Genomic DNA, 18,380 nt, shown 5'->3' on the forward strand with positions numbered 1-18,380 from the left:
AAATATAGAACTGGAGACTCAAATATGAACCTAACAGATATTGCCACATATGCAAACTTGTAAAGAATCAAGGGAAAGTGACATAAAAAGAATAATTCATCATCAGCTATAAACTACATACCTGTTTAAGTCTGGCAAGTTCTTTCAAAGCTCGTCCCCACTGCTGCTTGTAATGCAGTTTAGACTTGGTTGCAGATTCCAACTTTCTTTCAAGTTCAACCTAACAGTGATTAAAATCATATCAAGTGAAACACTATACCACTGTGTACAATCACTGAAAGATAATATATACAAGAAGTCTGGCCTAAGAAAAGAGTTTATATAGCGTAACATACGACATCATCTAAAACTGTTATATAATTTACTATAAATATTATGGCACGTGAACATTTTCTTGTTTAAAATATAGTCGTATTTTTACTGCCTAACAGCCTATACTAAAAGGAACCGAATCAGTCTTAACCTCCAGACAGTTACTATAAATGTATTTAAAACATATAACAAAGATCATAGAGTAAAAAAACACATTTTTTTTTTTTGGTTGTTTTTTACAAAAAGCAGTTGTTAGCATTCCAATTTAGCTGACACTCTCGACCTTGAAACCAGATTACTCCTTTTGGAGACCTATCATTATGTGGAATTTTGTCTTACAGTGAAGAGAGCTTGTAGAGATACTTTTATAACTCATTTTGGCAAAAATCACAGAATTCTGAGAACAGTGAACTGTTTTATCAGAAAGCAGTTTAGTAAGAGTACAAAGTCAAAAATATTTTAAGAATGTTAAACCCAAGTAAGAAAAACAATGCTCCTAAAAACACTCATCTAACTTTTATTTTCTATTTTTCCTCAAACACATGAAGAGAAACACGAAAGAGATTCAATTTTTAAAATACAGTTATTTATACTTGCAGCAGGCAATCTGTTGTGCATGAACTGAAGCCAACTTGGCTAGGTCTTGGAATGTACTCTCTCAAAGTTTCAAACCAAGTACCAAACAAATTCATGCAGCCAACAGACAGTTTTACTGTTGAAGTGATAAGGTGATAATATGGCTGAATTACAGTAACATACTGTTCATCTAAACTGGTGCAGTTTTTGAATATCAATTCTAGTGTTTCCCATACACACAACTCCTAATATTTTGCAGAAAAATAAAATCGAAGACACTATCCAAATATTCAAACTTCAGAAAACTCAGGGGGAAATAAAATGAAAGGAAAAGTAGATTGCCAAAACCCCTTCACAAAAGACCAGAACGTTCTCTGCAGTAATATATAACTACACGGAGTCAAGGTTTTTGCTGCTTTACAAATCCCTAGAGCTTGGATTTAAATGTGTTGACATTTCACAACTAGACTCATATGTCTTAAGCTGAATAATATTCTGAGATTATCAAATATGATCTCTTCCACTTATGCCCCAAAGATTTATTCCTATTACTTAACTGGACATAAAACAACTGTCCAGTATAATTATGTAACAATTGGTAACTTAACAACTGGACATATGTCAGAGGAAAAGCAAAAATCTGTTTATAACTGTGAGATACAAGAATAGTATTCAATTATAAAAGTGATCATGTCCCTAGGTCTTGGAGAAGGTATAGTGTCCTGGACAAGCCCCAGGATGAGGGTTAGGACAACTACAAAGATCGTTTGAACCCACTAAACTGACTCTATCAGAAAAAGCTGGGTAGGTTACATCCGTTTTGCCATGATTATCAAAATAATTCACATTTGCATTGTTATTCACACTAACTTAAAACACATAATCAAAACATATAGCTAACACTTAGACGTAAACATCATTTTCCTAATTCATCCCAAACTATCTAATCAGTGATTTCTAGCTTTTTTTAATGATACAAATGCCTCTGTGATTCTAATGTAATACACACACCCAATTCCCAGAAAAATGTACACAACCAAAGTTTTGACACAATTTCAGGACATTCAAAGACCTTGAGCCCTTTTTGTGGGTAAACGAAGATCATGGCATCCGGTCCCACCACTTCATGGGAAATAGATGGGGAAACAGTGGAAACAGTGTCAGACTTTATTTTTCTGGGCTCCAAAATCACTGCAGATGGTGACTGCAGCCATGAAATTAAAAGACGCTTACTCCTTGGAAGGAAAGTTATGACCAACCTAGATAGCATATTCAAAAGCAGAGACATTACTTTGCCAACAAAGGTTCGTCTAGTCAAGGCTATGGTTTTTCCTGTGGTCATGTATGGATGTGAGAGCTGGACTGTGAGGAAAGCTGAACACCGAAGAATTGATGCTTTTGAACCGTGGTGTTGGAGAAAACTCTTGAGAGTCCCTTGGACTGCAAGGAGATCCAACCAGTCCATTCTGAAGGAGATCAGCCCTGGGATTTCTTTGGAAGGAATGATGCTAAAGCTGAAACTCCAGTAGTTTGGCCACCTCATGCGAAGAGTTGACTCATTGGAAAAGACTCTGATGCTGGGAGGGATTGGGGGCAGGAGGAGAAGGGGACGATAGAGGATGAGATGGCTGGATGGCATCACTGACTTGATGGACGTGAGTCTCAGTGAATTCCGGGAGTTGGTGATGGACAGGGAGGCCTGGTGTGCTGTGATTCATGAGGTCGCAAAGAGTCGGACACGACTGAGCGACTGATCTGATCTGAAGAGACCTGACGTCATCTTCCTGCGCTGCGTGGACACCTGCCGGTGGAGGAAGGAACGGCTCTGCCGCCCTTCGCTTCTTTTGTTGGGCTGCTCTTTCGGAGTAATGGCGCCGTCGCTATGGAAGGGGTTGGTGGGCATCGGCCTCTTTGCCCTAACCCACGCAGCCTTTTCCGCTGCGCAGCATCGTTCTTATATGCGATTAACAGAAAAGGAAGATGAATCACTGCCAATAGATACAGTTCTTCAGACACTTCTGGCCTTTGCAGTTACCTGTTATGGTATAGTTCATATTGCAGGGGAGTTTAAAGACATGGATGCCACTTCAGAACTAAAAAATAAGACATTTGACACACTAAGGAATCACCCATCATTTTATGTATTTAATCATCGTGGTCGAGTACTGTTCCGGCCTTCGGATACAACAAATTCTTCAAACCAAGATGTATTGTCCTCTAACACATCACTGAAGTTACGAAAACTTGAATCACTGCATCGTTAAGATTTTTACAAATTATAATAACAGGACAGGACACAAAGCTGGAATATTGGGAGTCTGGGATACAAAACACTCCCCCATCAGTATTTATATTGATCGCTCAGACCTAAATAAAAAGGGGTCTATGACCCTTATTTGTACACTGTTAATCAAGTCATTAATGCAATATAAGTTATCTGTGAAATGAGTCTTTGATCTTTCATAGAATTCTTTTTTCATTTAAAACAAATTCACAATTTTGTAAAAGTCACTGTTTTGAGCACACTTCTTTGAAAAATGTTGATGGTTTTGTAATTATTTATTTTCTTAGATTTCTTTTGCACTACAGTTTTTAGGATCCTTTTGGAAATAGTGTGACTAATGCATTTTGCAGCATGAATGGTACCAAATGGTCTTAAGTTCTATAACAACAAATGGATTTCTCTAGAGAGACCAGAATGGTGACTTATCAGTTTTTCTTATGCCCCCTAAAAAGTGGCTCTGCTTCAGCAGATACTTGCCAGTTTTTAATTTATCCATGACTTCTCACCCTACCCCACTCCCATATACCTCCTAACATCAGCTGTCTTATTTCATCACTTCTATGGGGTTCAGTGTGCAGTGAGCAATTTTTGTGTCAGAAATCCCTTGTCATAACAAATAGATTTAACAAACTCAAAACTTATATAAAGCTACCTGTGTTCTCTTCTCTGTAAAAAGATGTCCCTGATTGATTATGTAGTGTAAGAATAGTTGAAGATAGACCAGAAAGACCATCTGTGAGTTAATTATCCTGCCTATGTAGAAGAACAGCAATCACTGAAGAAAACTGATTAGTTGTTACTAGCCAGTTTAACTTATTCAAAGCCTCTGTTATTTTATTGCATACTAAACTAGTGAATTAGTTGGAGAAGGCAATAGCACCCCATTCCAGTACTCTTGCCTGGAAAATCCCATGGACGGAGGAGCCTAGTAGGCTGTAGTCCATGGGGTCGCTAAGAGTCAGACATGACGGAGCGACTTCACTCACTTTTCACTATGAGACTTGAGGAAACCTTTTTTTGCACTTAAATTATAAGCCAAGTTACAGACTGAAAATAAAATTCGGCTCGGAACCTAGCATCAATTCAGGGCCTAGTGAAGACCAAGCAGACTTTCACTGATTTTAATGTCCCTATTTCTATCCTTGATATATCCCCAACTCCTAATTCTCTATTGTTGGCATGGCATTGTCTTTGGTTCTAATCTTCTATTCTCCAGTTCCCATCTGTCATAAGAAACTACAGATTTCTCCCTTGAAATATTTTCCAGTTTTATTCTTTTGTATTCTTACTACCATTTCCTAAGTTCAGGCTCATCTCATCTTCTCTTGTCTCCTCAGCCTTTAATGTATTCTATCTACAAATCCTGCAAGCCACTATTACATCAATTTACTCTCTACTAAAGAATCTACAATAACTACTAAATACTTGTCTACTGGCAAGTATTGAACCTAAACTCCTCTGCCTAGGTGTTAAACACCAAAACACAATTTCCATCCTACTTGTTCAACATTCTTGGTGTTCAAAATGAAATACCAACCACCAGTTTTGTCCCCCTCCATCTCCTAGTCCAAGTTACTTCCTGAACCTATCATTTTTTTTTGCTTCATTGCTTACTTAAAACTTAAGGTCCAGCTCAAATTCTACCTCTACATGGAGATGCCTTAAAACTACTATATTCTGAACATCAAATGATTTCTTTTTTCTGAGTTGCAAAGAGTTTCTATCACAGTCCCTGGTATTTAATTATATACAATCATTTAAGCCTCTCTGGGTTATCTCCCCAATTAGGTTACAAACTCTTTAAAAGTGAGGTCCCTTTCAAAAGGATAACATACTTTTCCTCTTTTCTTTTCTCTCATTTTTCCCTCTGTCTTAAGTCAGGGGTGGGCACACAATAAGAACTCACCAAATGTTCTTAAATACACCAATTTTAGTTTCTGTAGAACTTCTGTCTTCTTTGTGCCCTACTAAATTATAATGCTTTCCCTATCATATTTTTTAAAAGTCCAATTTTTAAGCCATATAAAATCATTTCCTAGCTTAAAGCAAATCAAACTATTTGTGACCTCTTATAAAGGGAATCAAGAAGTGAATTTAGTAAAACTGTTAATGTTAACTTAAAATCTTAATGTTAACTTAGTTGTAGACCATTTCAGTGAAAAATGGGAATATTTGTGTTACACTGAAGAGATGAGTAAACAGAAAAGAAAAAGCTCTCAATCAGACATAACTAGAAGTTGTAGACTAAATCAGGGACTTCTTCACTTAAGTCTTCCTTTTTTGTGCTTTTATGTCTTTACTACTTAAGAAATAAGATTCTGCCCTCTTCTGGCTCCAAAAACACTTACAAAGAATTTTCAAAAGAGCTGAGAAGTCTTATTTACTAGGTATTTAAAAACAGTGGATGAACTCATTAGGTCTGATATAAAGGCACTTCAATTACACTTTTTTTTTCCCTCAACAAGTTCATGGTACTATTTATACTTGTAATATGTTTGGTGATTTTTATTCTATTGGTAGAAATGCAGTTGGAAGAAGGAATTTTAAAAATCACTTTTTACCATTTATTTCTGTGGTGGATATTATCTAATTTATATTCAGAAAAGATGAGTAAGATAATATTTCTGTTCCAATTTTGAGATATTTGGTCCTGAATTTCCCCAAGGTAAAAATGGAAATACTTTTGACACCTACTTAATAGAGCTTGGGAGAATTTATGAGATATTGTCTGAATGCTTCAAAGAACTCTGTTAGGCCACAGAATTCATAATACAAAAACAGAAGTACTTTAAATACTTGGATTAATCAAAAAGGGTGGGAAATGTCCAGCTTGATTCAAATTCAAGGTCACTGGTAAAGAAATGAGGAGAAGGCTGAGAGTGAGGAGATTATCTAGATATGTAAGAAGCAGAACTTTGCAATTAAATACATATGAGGTAAGAAGAGGAACCAAAAATAGCATGGCATTTGACAAGCTCCAGAAACATTTAGTGAATTCAGAAATGCTAGAAGAAATCAGTTAAGACCCTTTTTCAACTCAGTTTTTTAAACCACATTCTTATTCTTCTCTTCAAATTTTCTATATACACCCTTTTTGCCTCTTGAATAGTTCTATCAAGGACTAAATTTTATTTCTATGGTCCAACCATCCTCTCCTTTTTTAAAGCTTCAGTTTCTCCTTGCTGTTATAGCTTTCCTGACAGGTTTGTGAATTCTTTTAGTCCAAGAGTTACTCAGTTCTGCTGTTTTCAACCAATGACTCCAGTATAGGCTATAACTGAAAAAAAAGCGATGAAATTCAAGTGACAGTGTCATGTGCATCAAATTCTTTGATGTGATATATTATTTGATATCAGAATACTACAGTTAAATGTTATTATACTGAATATGCAAATATCATTTACTGATCTTATAATTATTTATAATGATCATTAGGGTTAGTTAAGATTCCATAAACTAACACAGGTACCTTTTCCAAAGTGAGAAGATTTATTTCAGACTGTAGTCGAATTTCTGGTTTGCTGCTTTGCTGATCTTTGAACTGATGGAACTCTTTTTCTAAAGTCTTATACTTATTTTCAGCATCATTGAGCTGTATTTAAAAAAAGATTATAGCTGTTTTAAAACAGAGGTATGCAAAGTATAGTATTACAGAATTCGACAGTGTCATTTTTTCTTTAAGGCATGTTCATATTTAGAAAATTTAGAAAATACATAAAGAGGAAAATTAATTGCTCTAGTAATCTTAATTCAGTAAGTCAACTGATTAACAATATACAAAAACTTTTTAGGAGTATGAAATTTCTTATAAAACCAGTATCTTGAGAACATTGTTGTTAAATTTTAGGTGACAAATAGAAAAGTAATATTATAAAAATACTAGAAATAATTTTTTAAAATGTGTCATGAATGATTGAACATTATAGGTATACCTGATTATTGATGAAACTAAGTTTAATTTTAATGCAGTGTTTATTGTTCTTATAATTTGATATCTATGAATTTCATAATTCCAATATGATTACAACTTAAAGACTTGGCTCAGTCCCTTCATATTTATAGGTAACAAAACTGAGGGTCAGAGAACTGGATTACTGAGGCAGTGCCATAGATCTAGTAAGTGGCAGACATACAAACAGAACTCAGATATTTTCATCTCCTAGAATGATCCTCTAATGAAAGCAGGCAATAATTCCTTAAAAAAAAAAAAAAAAAAGACTGTCTTGACTAAATACTGTAATTTCCCTTAAAACAGTTTCAAAACTATCAAGAAAAAAAGATAAAAGTGTTCTTTCAAAATCTGGGATTTTTTTTTTTTTTTTAAATCAAATGGAAGCAAGCACAGGGATTCCCTGGTGGCTCAGATGGTACAGAATCCATCTGCAATGCAGGAGACCCGGGTTTGATCTCTGGGTCAGGAAGATCCCCTGGAGAAGGAAATGGCAACCCACTCCAATACTCTTGTCTGGGAAATCCGACGGACAGAGGAACCTGGCGGGCTACAGTCGCTGGGGTCACAGAGAGTCGGACACGACTGAGTGACTAAACACTTTCCCTTCACTTTCAAGTACTATAAAGAAGCTTTCCAAAAACATACCAATATGACTAGTCATCATTGGATAAACCAATTATTTATTTCTCTAAAACTAAGACTTAACTAAATGTGAAATACTGAGAAAATTGGTAGCAAAAATGGGACTTAAATTACCAATAATAAATTCTTATTTTATGCAAGTAATTATCAATAATTCTAATCAGGATTTATCTAGCATCTTAAGGTAATAAGTATTCCATACGTGAAAGTTTTCCATATAACTGAAGTTACCTCTTTGAACATGCAAACTTTTAAATTTGAACAGAAACTTCTCTAAAGAATCTGTCACATTTTTGTTTAAAACAAAAGCTAATAAACTTAGTGTTTGGCATTTTTTGACAGGCACATTATCAATCTACTATGAGGCATACAGGGGTCTTTTTCCTTTGCTAAGTGGATCATAATTTACATTGGCTTTTTTCAGTTCTAATAAATGCTTTTACATATTTGAATGTATATACTTCATCACTGTGCACTGATAGTGTATCTGTCCCTTCTACCTGTCTTGTTAGAACTGTGTGTACAGCACATGTAACCTGGTTCAGAGTAAGAGCCTACAAGTTTTCTAATATATAAGAGGGGAAATGTTTACAGTCGTGGACTTAGTATTTGGGCATCCCCAAAACTTCTGCTTTCTACCACAGTTCTTCCCGCAGGTTTTAGCTTATATTTTAGGAGTGCTCTGGAGAATTTTTCCAAAATACTAATTCTTCCCACAAAGATGTAAGCTAATTATACCTCAGGTAGGGTAGGGACAGGGTAGCAATGCCCATGTTTTGTTTTGGTTTTTTTCAAGAGCTCCCCTAGGGATTCTAACACATCTTAGAAGCATTTTTTTTTTCTAGATGGCTCAATCTTCCTGATAAATTGTAAGCAATCCTGGAGAATCCCATCACAATTGCCCACTTTTACAACTTTATCTTTCATAAATCTACATGAGACTGCCATAATAACAATCGAATTTATCTTTATAACCACCTAAATAATATGGTCTTACTTGACCCTGAACTGCTATGGAAACTATTCTTCATGCCAGAATTTACTAAAGACTTCAGAGGCATTCATCATACATATCTAATCTACACTGAAATTTTTCAAGATAGATAAGCTTCATTTTTAACAGCTTGAGCCTTTTTTTTTTTCCCCCAGCAAATATTTTTTAAGCCCATATTATGTGCTGAAGACTGGCCGCGCTCCAGGCATACGGATAGAAACCAAAATAGTTTTATTGAACTAACAATCTGACACTGATCAAATTATCATGCTAATGAAAATAAAAACAAACTGTTATAACATATCATAAAGAAACTGAGTAAGAGAAGAATACACCAGGAAAACATATAACAAAAACTTGACCTAGACTTGGACAGCAGGGGTCAGGGAAGATTTCTCTGGGAAAGTGATGCCTCAGCTGGAAACAGAGATTAGTATAGTTCACTGGGCCAAGAAAAGGCAGCATACACAAGATTCTAAAGGGTGAAGCATGCGTGGTGTGCCTGAGGACCTGAAGAGGACCCTACAGCAAAAGCAAGAGACGAGGTGAGACAGGGAGGCTGGGTGCAAACTATGCAAAGGTTGGTAGGGCAAGGTAGTAATTCTGATCTTTATTCTATGAGCATTAAGACAACCTCAAATGGTTTTAGAAGAGAGTGTCATGATTCCCAAACTTCAAAAATATCACTTAGGCTGCAACAGAAGAACAGGTTACAGAGGTCGCTCACTGAAGTAAAGAACACTTACAGCAAGGTCAAGTATGGATAGGAGGCCCGTGTTGAGTTTTAAGTGCCTAAAACACCCAAGTAGAGCTGTCTAAAAGGCGATGAGATAAGTGGGTCCAGGGTGCAAAGGAAAGGTCTGGGATACAAATGTGCAAGTCCCAGAGATATAGACTGTCTCAAACTACAGGCATGAATAAGGTTGCTTAGCACCATATAAGTCTAGAGCTGGGAGGTAGTCCAACATTTAATGGCTAGATGAAGGAAAATAAGCCTGCAGAGAGCCTGAGGCATGGCCAGAAAGTAGAGAAAAACAAGGAGAGTGGCGCTCAGAGAAGAGAATATACAAAAACAAGGACAACAGTGTTGATGCTGGTGATAAGTGTGATTTAGATGAGAAATGAAAAACGCCCAGGGAACTTAACTGCTGAGCCACTGGTGGTTTCTGACAACTGCCTGGGGCAATGGGGATGGAAAGCTGAGAAGTGGTGAGAGGTGAAAAATGGGAAGGAGCACAGACAATTCTCTCATGAAATTTGGTTCAGTCATATACGAAGAGGATGTTTGCTAAGAGATTTATCTGAAAAAAATTCTAATTTGAGATTTAACATAAATATAACACAGACTCATGCAAATAATTATAAGAAATTATTCCAATATAGTCCTTAGCTTTGACTCAGGAAAAGAAGATTCAATTTACATTTGAATCTCAGTGCAATAAATATGATTAATAGTCCAAATTACTGAGAGTTTTTATAACTCTTTAGTGAACCATTTCTATTATTTCTAGAATGCAAATAAATTCTCAGTTTAAAGAGGTAACACATATTTTAACCCTACTTGCTGCTGAAGTCGGTGTTTATCCTCTTCTAGTTGCTTCATCTTCAACCTTTCCAGTTCTACTTGGTGCACACAATCTTCCTTGGCCCTCCGGATAGAATCCTGGAGTTCTTGCAGGTTCCGTTCACGCTCTGATTTCAGTTCTCTTCTTTCTCGTTGAAGCTTAAAAAGGTACATCTTTTAGAGAGTGATTCACTACTAGTTGCATTATATTGCTCAATATTATCCTTATATATACGGTCAAGTGTTCAGAATACTTTACAAACTGATTTTCATATTTTCAGGTATTAGAGAGTTGATGTTTAGGTATATTAAAATTAAAATTTTCAATCATTTACTACTAAAATACAAGGTATATCCCCAAATCCATATATGATGCATAAATTCAACTGAAAAGGGCTTAACTGTTTAAGATCCTGATCTAAATAACCTATTTTATTATACAAGCAAATATGCCCAAGTTTCTTTTCTTCTTTAGAAACTTATTTTTTTACCTAATCATATAGAAGATAACAGAGCCTTAGTATTAGAAACAAATACATATTATATTATATTTAGGTTTAACTATGTAAATCAATTTAGAAATCCCAGAAAATGTGTAAAGATAAGGTTAGAGTTAATTACTGAGAAAATGTTAAGAAATATTTGGGTAAGGAATGGGCACATAAATTTTATGTGGAAGAAATTCTAATAATTTGAAGTGACCTTTATAGTAATGCAAAAAAGTATATCAGGTAAAATTCAATAAAACCTAACAAAAATACTAACGGCACAGTATTGGGTTGGTTAAAAAGTTCATTCAAATTCTTTACAAGACATTACAGGAAAACCCAAACAAGCTTTTTGGCCAATCAATACTAACATGTTTATCCTTTCTTGGGATATAATCTTTAATGGGCAAGAAAAAGGGATATTCCCTTCTTACTGAAATCAAAAGTATAATTCTAGGCCCCTGATGCTTTTCTGTAGGTAGTGCAACTATCCATTCCTGCCACATCATTGCAAAGATAACCAAAAGTCTCTACTATTGCAGAAGTCAGCCAAAGCTGACTGAATAATAATTAACCATTTTAAACAACAGTTTTCTACCTATTCCTCACCTTCTAATATATAAAAATATGCTTTACCCAGTTGAATAGCAGTTTCCCCCATAATGCCTAAAAGACAATGTCCATGAAATATATTTTATACAAAGGAAAAACAAACGAATAGTATGAATTCATGAATATCTATTTAATAAATGGATTCTGTGAAATAAAGACTCATGATAGATGAATACAGTACCTCCGATTCTGCAATGGCAAGCTGCTGCTCTCGCTTCTCCAAGTCAATAAGGGTTTTTTGAAGTTTTCCTTCAAGAATATTATATTCAGCCACCTAAAATATAATAAAAATTACTTTTATCTTTTCCCCAAATTCAAAACACAAATTCAAAAGTGTACACACTTTTGTGTGTACTGAACACAAAGGATCTGAGAATAGGAAAATCATGAATTATATGCACCAATTCAAAGCAGAAATTCATTCTACTATGCTTTAAGGAAAGAAGCTGACCTAGCTTCTGCTTGGGTATCTGCAGTAATTTTCAGTCTCCGGAGGAAGCCCTTCGCCCATGGGGTGCTAAGGTAGACTGCCAGTAAAATCTTGTGTTTAGTTAAAAAAAAAAAAAAAAACTAGCCCCTTAAAAATCTACATTGTTCAACAGTCCAATTTTCTTTTGAAGCCTTCTTATTCATTTATTTATATAGCTCTCTCCCTGGAACTAATATTGTTGATAGACCAACTAATCAGTTTCAAGTCAGTCCTCCTATTGTTCAGACCTGGTCTTTTATTACAGTTCAAATAACTGAGTTCTTAGTTGTTTCTAAAGTTAGAGTTGCTGCATGGGCCCGTACTTAGTATGCCAAATTCTACCCCAATGCCTAAAGTCCTGCTCCGCTCTGTCTTTAAAGATGTGAGTCCATGATGGGTGCTTGGTCTCCACAGGATCCTCTCTCATGGTTCAGTTCAGACTGATCATGTTTACTAGGACTTTTTGAACTAAATTTTCTGTCCTCCTTACCAGGTCCCAGGCTCCAACCTGGTTTTCTCTTTACTACTGCCAATAAAGCTCTGGTCTGATGCTCCTTAGAAGCCCACCCTTTAATCATGTTTCTCTCCCTTGGGAAGAAGAAAAAAAGTACCTTCACATATTTGACTCTAGCGATAGCCATCATATATCCTCCTAGTCTTTTTTTCTTCTCCAAGATAAACACAAGTTTCAACTATTATCCACATATTATTATTTCCACATCCTCTAGTATGTTGGACTTAATCTGGAGTCTATATTCTAAACTAAGTCCTTTCACAAATATGGCACCCACATGTGATCTCACTCTTTCAGAAACTAAAGAATGTGCACTCAGAGACCAGGTCAACACATGTCTATGAATTTCATCTAAAACTGCACTTGCTATCTGAGGATCCTAATCACACCATTTGTTATGTCAAAGAAAATCCCCAGGGTTTTTATTTATAAACCTGGAATAACTATATCCACTGTCCAAGTTAATGTTTTACTCTGATGACAGAATTTGACATCTGTCCTTGTTAAACTGTATTTTATTTAGCCCAACATACTAATCAACCAAGATCATTTATTTATTAATTCTGTTAACTCTACCACGGACTTTTGGTTTAGCTTTAAATCTTAGGCAAATCACTAACATAAATGTGTCAAATTCTGTGTGCCACTTTGCAAAAGCAAAAAGAGAGACACAGACCTAGAGAACAAATATATGGATACCAAGGGGGAAGGGGGTTAGGAGGAGGTGGGAGATTGGGATTGACACATATATACTATTGATAGTATATATAAAACAGATAACTAATGAGAACATACTGTAGAGCACAGAGAACTCGATAATGCACTGTGGTGATCGGAATGGGAAAGAAGTCCAAAAGGGAGGCAATATATGTAAAGTATGGCTGATTCATTGTGCTGTATAGTAGAAACTAACAATATTGTAAAGCAACGGTACTCCAATAAAAACTAATTTAAAACTATATAAAAAAATTCTGAGTGCCACATGTAAAAATGCCTTATAGGAAGACAGGTAAGAGTGTTCAAACCACGTGTATTTCCTCTGACAACCCAAATATCTGTGTTCCCAGAATTCTGCCTCAGGATGTCTTCTCCTCTCAAACTATGTGACTTCCTGGGGTGACCTTATCTACATACCATCACATATACAAACAAATCCTAAGTTTGTATCGCAAAGTCAAACCTCGCTCCACAGATATAGACCTGTAAATCCAAATACCTGCTGAACGTGCCAACATTCCCCATAAATCTCAAACGCAAAACTATGCAAAACCCGAAATCATTATCCTTTTAATTTAAACAAACGTTCATTGTACACCTCACAGACAACAGGCAAAACAAAGTCATGTGGAACCTATACTATGAGGGAAAACAAACTATAATCAAAGAAGTGAAATCTTTAATGTAATAGTAGGGAAATGCTATGAAGGAAACAAACCAGAATGAGGGGATGGCTAGTGCCTGGTGGCAGGTGAACAGGACACTATTTTGGATATAGTGATCAGATTACTCTGAGCAGAAACCAGAAAGTATCTCTAAAGAAAAGCAGCCTGTAGATCCTGAGGCGAGAGGTGGCTCAGCATGTCTGACGAACTACAAAGAGGTCAACATGGTTAGAACAGACTCTGTGAACTGAAGGCTGGCAGAAGATGAGGTCACAGAGGAAGCGAGGGGATGGGTCACATAAGGCCTTGTAGGTCTGGTAAGAACTCCTGAGTTTTATTCTAAATGTGATGAATTGGATGGATTTTAAGCAGAGGAGTACATAATCTGACTTCCTCTACTCTTGGCTGATATGAGTATTAAAAAACTACAGGGGCCAGGAAAAGAGGACAAGGTACCAAGTTAAGAAGTAAACGCAGTAATCTGGAAAAGAGATGATGGTTGCTTAAACTCGCAAAGTAGAATGAGAACTTTACAACAGTGTATGTCCATATCCGCACTTCCACACTTTGTGTTAGCATCAACTATTTTGCTTCTACATACGTTACAAAGATCAACAATGAAAAACTCATCAATCACATTAGAAAAATGGCTCAAAGATTAAATTGTGTTTAAAACTAAATGTGCTATATCATCTGAAGATAAACTGTGATAAATAAAAATGTATTGGCTTTCCTGGTGGCTCAAAGAATACACCTGCCAAGACAGGACACATGGGTTCGATCCCTGGGCTGGGAACATCTCCTGGAGAAGGAAATGGCAACCCCCTCCAGCATCCTTGCCTGGGTAATCCCATGGACAGAGGAGCCTGGCAGGCTACAGCCCACGGGGTCGCAAAAGCATCGGACATGACGGAGCAACTAAACAACAAGGATACGTACTATAAGCTCTAGAACAATCACTAAAAAAATACAACAAAAGAGATGTTACTAATAAAGCAACTGTAAAAATGGAATCATTAAAAAAAAAATCCAACGAATTGCAAAAGAAAACAGGAGAAGAGCAAAAAAGGAACAAGAAATGTGTGCAACAAATTGAAAACTGAGAGCAAGATAGTAGAATTAAACCCAAGCATATCAATAACTAAATTAAATGTAAATGGCTGAAAGTCAGAGAAGAGACCTGAAACAACTTTAAAGAATTTTCTAATCCACATACTGGGCAGTGTCTTGGTCCTAGTGTAGCAAACTCCCCTGCCACAGTTTGTCTTCTCCCGTTTATAGACATTCACAAACCACTAATATAAGAGTATTTTTAGAGACTTAAATTTGGAATATCTGAGACAGGCCTAATTTTCAAGGTTGTTTTACTCAGTAACTTGAGTATGAATAGATAAATATTAAATTTTGGCTTTCTGGAATAAGATCAGATGGTCTTATGTTATCATTTTTAAAGGTGTGATTTATTTCATGATTCAGTCTTTTAAAACAGCTTAAAAGTTTGGCATACTTTTCATTAACTAATAGATTATAATGTAATATTTATATACACTTAAACGTTTCATTTTCTTTTTAAACACAGAGATAGGCTCTTTCTCTAGAGTGTTCACTTTTTTTGGTTTTGAATATATTAGCTTTATTTTATTAATTTTTATTGATATATAGTTGCTTCACAATTTCTGTGCTGTAGAGCAAAGTGAATCAGCTATACGTATACATATATACCCTCTTCTTTGGATTTCCTTCCCATTTAGGTCACCACAGAGCACTGTATAGAGTTCTCTGTACAGTAGGTTTTTTATATTTATTCACTTTTTGAACAGGCAACATATTTACAGGGTTCAAAATCTAAGAAGTACAAAACACTTTATAGTGAAAACTCTTCTTTCTACCCCTGACCCATTCATTCACTTTATCCAGGCCAATATATAACCACTATACTTCGTTATTCATTCCAGAGATTTGTATGTCTATAAAACATACTATCATTAATACTCTTTCTTTCCTCTTCCAGTTTTTATACAGTCATTACCTTTTTCTTTACTAGTGACTCTCTCTCTCGGTCCCTTTTCTTCCATTCCTCAGCAAGAGCTTGCATATGAGCCAGTTCTTTCTGCTTTAGCTGCCAAAGGAAGAAAAAAGAAAGAAAAAGAAAGTTAAGAAAAACATTTCAAATAAATAAATATTTCAAATAACAGTTGTTCTCAGTTAAATAATACTGACCACTGATATTTCTTTCAGACATTCTGTTCTATTTAAAACACAACAGAGGATGCCTGATGTGAGTTATACACATGTGAGGGTAATTCAGGACAGTATCAAGCTAACAGGAAGTTGTTTTGTACCTCTCTTATTTAACAACAGATGAGTCCAGCTTCCAGGAGGGTATGCTAAATCAGATCCTGCAATTACAGGAAACCTTCAAGTCCTTAAATTCTGACTTGGAGAAAGTTTAGAAGACTCCTTCTGAATGGCTTTTGCAAAGTGGTCACATTTTGAGTATTTTTTGATAGTTCATCTTTTAAAATATTTATACTTACTTATTTGGCTCTGCCAGGTCCTAGTTGCAGCACGTGGGATCTTTTTAGTTGAGGCATGTGAACTCTTAAAATGTGAATGTGGTAATCTAGCTCCCTGACCAGGGATTGAACCTGGGCCCTCTGCATTGGGAGCGGGAAGTCTTAGCCACCTGACCAACAAGGAAGTCCCTTGAATATTTTTTAATTGTTAGGTTTTTTTTTTTTTTAAAGAGTAAGGCAATTCTTGAATTCAAAGGGACTAAATAAGGTACCCATGGAGAAGAGAGAAAAGCCTACCTTGCAGAAGGAAAGATACACTAAACTGGACAAAAATACTCTTAAAATAACATTTAAAAGGTAACCTGATTTTCAAAAATGTCTTCTTGCATCTCTTTCCACATTTCTAGCTCAAGAGCTGCTTTGTATTCTAAGGTTTCACGAGGCTCTGTCTGGATTTCTGAAGGACAGGGTGCTGGAGGAACAGAAGATGGCTTTTGTTGTACAGCAGATAAACCCTACGATATGAATTTTAAAAAACAGCATATTGAAACAAACACACATACATACACACATTAGGTCCATTTTAAAGAATAATTTCATAACATTCAATGACACATACCTGAGATGAATCAGAGACAAAAATCTCACGCATTTTCACTAGTCCGTAATCCTCTAAAGTCACTGTGTAAGAAAGATCTACTATCCTGTTATTTGACCTACAAATGAAATCAGAAATATTTAAAACCTCATGGAAACACTTTTATGTTTCCTTTTACTTCCCCAACACTAGAGCACTGAGTGGGCAACATGCCTTGCTCCTGACACTTGTTGCTCAAAGTGCAGCAGCTTCTATAGACTTCAAGACCTTCTATATATGTCATTTTATTTGGTCACAAACACAGTATTAAGCACATACCTATGTTCACTACAAAATTACCTATAACAGTAATAGGTTATTTGAAAAACTTCAAAAGTATAAAAGAGAAATTTAAAATCTCACTCCCCACAAACAGTGCTAAAATTTCATTTTCTTGTCTCTTTTTTAGATTATGTAGATATGCAAGTACTCATGCATATTAAAATTCATACAGTTTTGTCCATTTTTCCATTTATACAGGAATATTTTCTCCAGTGTAATGACAAACACTAATTCAAAAATGTAACTTTTAAAGCCTGTAAAACATACTAATGAATTTATGTAGTAAAATTTTAAACACATAACAATTCCCCTCCTCAGTTATATACAGATTATTCTGAACTCTTTTTTCTGCTTTTCTTAGACTGTACATACTCGTTCATAAATCTTTTGCTGGATATGAGCACTGCTTCAGGATTAAATCCTGGAAGTAGGATAATAATATGTTTATCATAATGAATACCTCTCTGTATCACAGAACTGCATGGGGCATTAAATAAAAGACAAAATGTTAAAGGAAAATAAAATTTTGGCAACAAAAATATGTGGCTTTGTTTAAATCAAAACTTTAAGGATTAGATTCACACAATTAGAACTCTTAATTAATCAACTTTTACATTTCTTTCTTCTCATCTCAGATTTTAGAAGAAATGAGTAAAGTAAAATGAAGCAGTATCATCTCTGAAGTTTTCACTTAAGTAAACCTCCTGAAACTTGTCTACACAGCAGGTCAATAAATATTCAAAGCAATCATCATTAAATATTCTACTTGACCTAACAGAAAAGAATGCTAAGTTTTAAAAGAATTTTCAATTAACCAGAACAACTGATTTTCTAAAAAAAATTGTTCCAGATCTCCAAGTAAATAAGAAACTTTACTAAACCCTTCAGTCTCTGGAAGTGGCATGGAGAAGGAAGAGTGAGGGAAGAAATTCCAATAATACTTAAGACATCTCAGCTTTTCACTGGGCCTGCTTTTCTTCCACATTCTTACTGCACTTTAAAAATAAAGGCAGGTGATGTATAAAGAGATAACTGTTGAATGATTTCATTTAAAATATACGAACTCCAGTTTTTCACTGTGGTAGTGAATTTCAGAGCAAAAAAACAAAAATCAGTTTTTTAAGTCAAACATCTGTAAAATTCGCCAACTATATTT

At 35.4% G+C, this 18,380-nt stretch overlaps 1 protein-coding gene and 1 pseudogene across 5 annotated transcripts in view; one reads left to right on the plus strand and one right to left on the minus strand.

Moving 5' to 3' along the window:
- Positions 1-18,380, minus strand: part of CEP120 (centrosomal protein 120) — an 83,470-nt gene that overhangs the window by 13,625 nt on the left and 51,465 nt on the right. For 2 of the 5 annotated variants that reach the window (XM_027546980.1, XM_027546981.1), the window contains exons 13-19: positions 16,925-17,021; positions 16,668-16,820; positions 15,819-15,908; positions 11,606-11,698; positions 10,322-10,498; positions 6,642-6,764; positions 122-220 (exon numbers count right to left, since the gene is read on the minus strand). In XM_027546980.1, the coding sequence (XP_027402781.1) occupies positions 122-220; positions 6,642-6,764; positions 10,322-10,498; positions 11,606-11,698; positions 15,819-15,908; positions 16,668-16,820; positions 16,925-17,021 (832 nt within the window). The remainder of the gene's footprint in view (positions 1-121; positions 221-6,641; positions 6,765-10,321; positions 10,499-11,605; positions 11,699-15,818; positions 15,909-16,667; positions 16,821-16,924; positions 17,022-18,380) is intronic. The other 3 variants (XM_027546982.1, XM_027546984.1, XM_027546983.1) reach the window with 3 other exon arrangements.
- LOC113895596 lies at positions 2,582-3,152 on the plus strand (annotated as a pseudogene).

This window comes from Bos indicus x Bos taurus, chromosome 7, assembly GCF_003369695.1.
Source record: "Bos indicus x Bos taurus breed Angus x Brahman F1 hybrid chromosome 7, Bos_hybrid_MaternalHap_v2.0, whole genome shotgun sequence".
Taxonomy (NCBI): domain Eukaryota; kingdom Metazoa; phylum Chordata; class Mammalia; order Artiodactyla; family Bovidae; genus Bos; species Bos indicus x Bos taurus.